Here is a 5,000-nt window from a genome sequence, read left to right as displayed (position 1 = left end):
ACCAAATTGTATTGGTTTCTATGGCAAGAATTGGGCGGGTTTTTCTGCTAAATGCCATTTTTACCCGCACACTGCCATCCTAAGCAGCCCAATTGGGCGGGAAACAGCCCAATCTGGCAACACTGGAGAAGTCTGGGATCAGGCAGACGGAAGGAGCCTGACACAGTCACAGCAAAAAAACAAAAACAACGGTCCAAGACAATATCAAGTGACCGGGTCAACTGTCCATGTACACAGCAGAGGGTCAGCCACAACCCACAACACAACATGACCCTGACATACTGCAAGCCACCTGCCAAGGGAAGCCTGGTCTGAACATGAAACATATGGCCAGTGAAAAAAAGGGTCTCACAACAACATGAGGCCGTGTGCTGGTGAACTGAAACCTGTTATATCACCTCATATATTTTAGACAGTAGCTTTGTAGCCTGATTATCATCGACTTTCCAATCTCTTCGAGACTTGGTCTGACCAAGACCATAACAATTGACATTTCCCAAACAGCATTTTCCAAATGGCCTCCCTTGGTTTGCTACTGATTGTTTGCTTGCCAACAGAGTGTATTTACGGGAACTCAGAAAGTACTTGCATTGCTCTTGACCTGACTGGTAACAACGCTGAAGCTGTTGCGTCACTAGGAGGGCAGGGCCTGGCTAGTAACTTTGCAAGTAGCCCATAGGTTTTGGATTAAAAAATAAACTTCAGATGGCAATTAACATGCCACCTGACGAAGACCTTGTACGTAGGTCAAAACATTGTGACATTTTTCACATTAAATCACGTCAAGGGAGCTTTTTGTGGCCTGCAAATGTTTCTTCTCTTTTTTCCCATTTGCATTATTTTATATTCTGCACCCCAAGCAATTCGCTTTTTTTTGGGATGTGCACACACCTTACACTTTTTGAATGGCAATTATGAAACCAATTAATTACGAGAAGCCTTATAAGAAACATTATATGGTGTGACGTAAAAAAAAAGTGTTTTGCATTAATCACTGTAGTGTATCGCACATAATTCTGAGTGGCAAATTTGATTAGCATAATTATCGTAAGCTGGATTGACATGTAATATAAACTGATTGAAAGCAGGCTGGTTGGGTCAAATTTGTGGCAGGGTTTTCAATCTCTGAACCCTGAATGGACACCCCTGCTTCGTAATCATTACATATCTTACGGCTGGGACTCAATTAAAAATAATCAAATTCATTAGAGGCTTTGTAACGAAGTAATCTCAGTTAATCTAATAACAATATCTTAATCAAATATAACATTTTTGTGAATGTCTGTTAATGGTCAAAGGAAACAAAGGAGTGATGTAGGCTTTATTTGGCGCCATTGTGTTGTCTCAGGTGTAAGCTCATGCTTTTAGCTTAGGCGCTACATATCCATGTCAATAATACAAAAGGTCTTTCTGTAATAGCCGGTGTGGTGTTCCATGAACCTGCTGTCGATGCGCTAATTAGCATGCTTCTTTAGCCAGAACAGAAGAGCAGATTCATTAGCGACCGCAGTTAGCCAGACACGCTGATGGCTACTGAACCATGGATGCCCTTGTCCACTCAGATGGGGTGGGCACAGTAATTACGAGCAGGGAAGTCGAAAGGGGGGGGGACAAAGGGGCAGGTGTGTCATTCAGGAGGGTAAAGTGTGACTGAGTCATCAGGGCCCCATGTATAGGGGGCCCACACAGCCTGATTTATGAAGATATATGACCATATGGTTCCATCGGAGCTGATTGTACACAGAGTGCAAAGTTTGATGCTACGTCCCTTTAAAGGGGTAAGCTGTCCAGGGCCCAGGTAGAGGATGGGCCAGAATTGGATCCTCATTATAATTTGTGTATTGAGTGGAGAGCCCTTTCAGATGACTACTTTCTGGGCACGGCAGCCAAATAAAAGCGTGCCATTGTGGCTCAAACTGTGATGTGCAGTGCCAAGCTATGACAGCTCCACCAAGAGCAGGTGCCAAAACTCATTTCGGTTCGAGGGCCAAATATACAGACATTTTGATCTCAAGTGAGATGGACCAGTAGCGTAATTGCAAAATATTGCAAGAGTCGCATGGCTAGTCAGTCATCCCGGGGTGGATGCCAGCAGGTATATCGTGATCATTTGCTGTACATGAGAAGCAAAAAAGGCCCAATTCGTGTTCAAGTATAAAAAATGTAAATATCAAACACCTGCAAACACTTTGTAATGGGCCAGAGATTTACTTCTTTTTTTTACATTCTTAGTTTTTCCCCCTCTCTTCAAGTCTGGGGCCAGATTAAATAATCACAAAACCTACCTCCCCTTATGTTTGACACCCCTCCTCTAGGTTGTTAGTGAATCATCATGAGTGTCCTTTCAACAGGTCTACTAAATCAGGTGGTATGGGCACTATAGTAGAAGGAATGACAACTGTGGTTCACACAGTGCCAAGCAATGACCTGACATAGTCACAGGCAGCTACTGCCACATTAGTGTATGTAGTGACGAATGAAAGCATGCTGTGTTACTACAACACAGAGTCAGCAAGGACCTGAGGCCTATACGAAGAAGCTGGTTCAGGAGTAAACCAGGTGAAGTTAAGAGGCAAATCATCTGTTAGAAGAGCCTGGAGTCCTGATTTAATAATTTAATTTCTTAATGGATCTTGGGGCAGCCGTGGCCTAGTGGTTAGAGAGTTGGTCTTTCAATCTAGTGGTTGCAGGTTCGAATCCCCTCTGACCTCTCCCTACATCTCCATCTATGGCTGAAGTGCCCTTGAGCAAGGCACCTAACCCCACATTGCTCCAGGGACTGTAACCAATACCCTGAAAAATAATAACTGTAAGTCGCTTTGAATAAATGAAAGCGTCAGCTAAGTGCAATACAATGTAATGTAATCTTAGTATAGGCCCCTGGCAAGCAAGTGAAGGCGTGCATCCCAATATGTGTCCTTGCCTCCTCCACTTGTGCTTGTCTCCTCGTCCCGCCTCCTGGCCCCTCCTCCGTGGAGAAAACTATAAAGTTTCCCAGCTGTCAGCCTCGCCACAACAACTTTTGAGGAACTGTTTTTCATTCACCATCCCAATTGCAAATGAGAAAAAGACTTTACAATTGAGCTTTTGCAAGATATTGAAATATAATGCTGTTGTCAGTGATGTCATCATGACGAGAAGCAAGTGGAGGAGGCAAGTGGAGGAGGCAAGGGCACATATTGGGATGCACCCAAGACCTGTCTGCTGTCTTAACACGTCCACTTCCACTTACCAGGCTGTCCACCCCGGCCAGCGTGTGGTTGGCATTGTAGAGGGAGTAGGTGAGCTGGTACACGCCGTCGTTGGTCTCACTGTTACCATAGAAACCCACTCCCACGGCGACGCTGCAGACAAAGGACAAAACAGGAGAGGAACAGAGGTCAGTTTTCAGCAGTTATTAAACTCGCACCTCCCCATCCATCCTAGTTATTAAACTGGCGACCCACAATCCATTCATACTCAAGTACACAAATTATATTTCACTACATTATAATACACTTGGCCGATGCTTTTATTCTGTGAATTGCATTTATTTTAGGATATTAGGGTATGCAGGGTATTGATTTCAGTCCCTGGAGCAATGTCAGGTTAGGTGCCTTGCTCAAGGGCTCTTCAGTCATGGATTTGAAGCATCTACCTGCTCTGCCCTACAAAGGCAAAGAGCAGTAACTATAAGACCATAAGACTTCGCCATGAGATTAAGGAGGAGACCGTTTGTCGTCTACACTCAATTTTGACAAAATGAGTAGTTACTGCACTTTGTCTTTGTAGGGCAGTGGTGATATTAAAGGGACACTGTGTGAGATTTTTAGTTGTTTATTTTCAGAATTCATGCTGCCCATTCACTCCATAGTCCGCCATTTTGAATTTCCAAAAACAGCCATTTTTAGCTTCAAAAATGACTCTACTTGTACCATACTAGAAAATATGTGTTAATTACTTAGAAAACTTTCATGTAAAGATCAAATTTGGCAATTGGCAGCCCAGTTTCAATGAGCAGCATAGTTGCAGTACCCTTTTTGAACATTTCCTGCACAGTGTCCCTTTAAGTTACAGAAATATACCGTCACAGAGTACATTCAGTAGACACACAAAGGCAGTAAGACAGACGGACACACGCACGCACGCACTCACACACACCTTTAAAGACCAGCTCCCTATTAGGCTCCATTTGGCCCCAGCTGTTCCTGACACACACCAAACAACTTTACTGTTTGCATGCATGCTAAACAAAACAAAATATCTCCAAGTTATTGTGTCTAAACTGAGAGTGTACAAATTTGTGGTATAGTTCTATTGTTACGTTAGAGATGTAGGAAACACTGACGTACAAACGCCCACAAACACACTATAAAGTCTCTATAAAAGCCTATGTTTTTTGGTGTGACAATGCCTGATCTGTGAAAAATGCCGTAAATGGAATACTTTTTATTTTGACAGTCATCTTTACCAGCGAAAGAGGAAGTATTAGAGACTAGAGGGCAAAGGTCGCTGCTGGACTGGTGTGTCATTCCCTGGGTTCTTTCCCTGGGTTCTCTACCCAGTACTTTCCAATATCTTAACTCCCATCCTCCCTTGGCCTCGTGGTGATGTCATTGACGACAGAAGTGTAATTCATATCTCGCAAAAGCGCAAATCTGATGTCATTTTCTTATTTGTAATCGGGATAGTGAATGATGAATATAGTCCCTTGAAAGTTGTTGTGGCTAGGCTGACAGCAAGGAAACTAAATCGTTTTCTCCACGGAGGCGGGGCATCAGTGAAACGCGAGGTCACAAGCACAGACCGAGGACAGGAAACAACCTCCTATCTGCAAGGATGGATTACTGCAAGGGCCTACCGGGCCCAGGCCCAGGGGCCCAAGAGTCCAGAGGGCCCTGAAGCCCAATCCTCTAAATTTCCATTCTCATGTTGCGTAAAATCACACTTTTAAACAACTCTATTTTCACATATTTTCAGGGGAAAACACCTGAATGCCCAACAATATAGGGTCTCTAACA

The 5,000-nt window shown here is 43.7% G+C and overlaps 1 protein-coding gene across 1 annotated transcript in view; it reads right to left on the bottom strand.

Annotated features, from left to right (window-relative positions):
• Nucleotides 1–5,000, bottom strand: part of ttyh2 (tweety family member 2) — a 254,092-nt gene that overhangs the window by 111,717 nt on the left and 137,375 nt on the right. The window contains exon 3 of the mRNA XM_063221370.1: nt 3,233–3,344. Coding sequence (XP_063077440.1) covers nt 3,233–3,344 — 112 coding nt within the window. The remainder of the gene's footprint in view (nt 1–3,232; nt 3,345–5,000) is intronic.

Source organism: Engraulis encrasicolus, chromosome 17 (genome assembly GCF_034702125.1).
Source record: "Engraulis encrasicolus isolate BLACKSEA-1 chromosome 17, IST_EnEncr_1.0, whole genome shotgun sequence".
Lineage (NCBI taxonomy): Eukaryota > Metazoa > Chordata > Actinopteri > Clupeiformes > Engraulidae > Engraulis > Engraulis encrasicolus.
The sequence above is the reverse complement of the archived record's forward strand: the minus strand, read 5'-3'. Positions and strand labels throughout refer to the sequence as shown.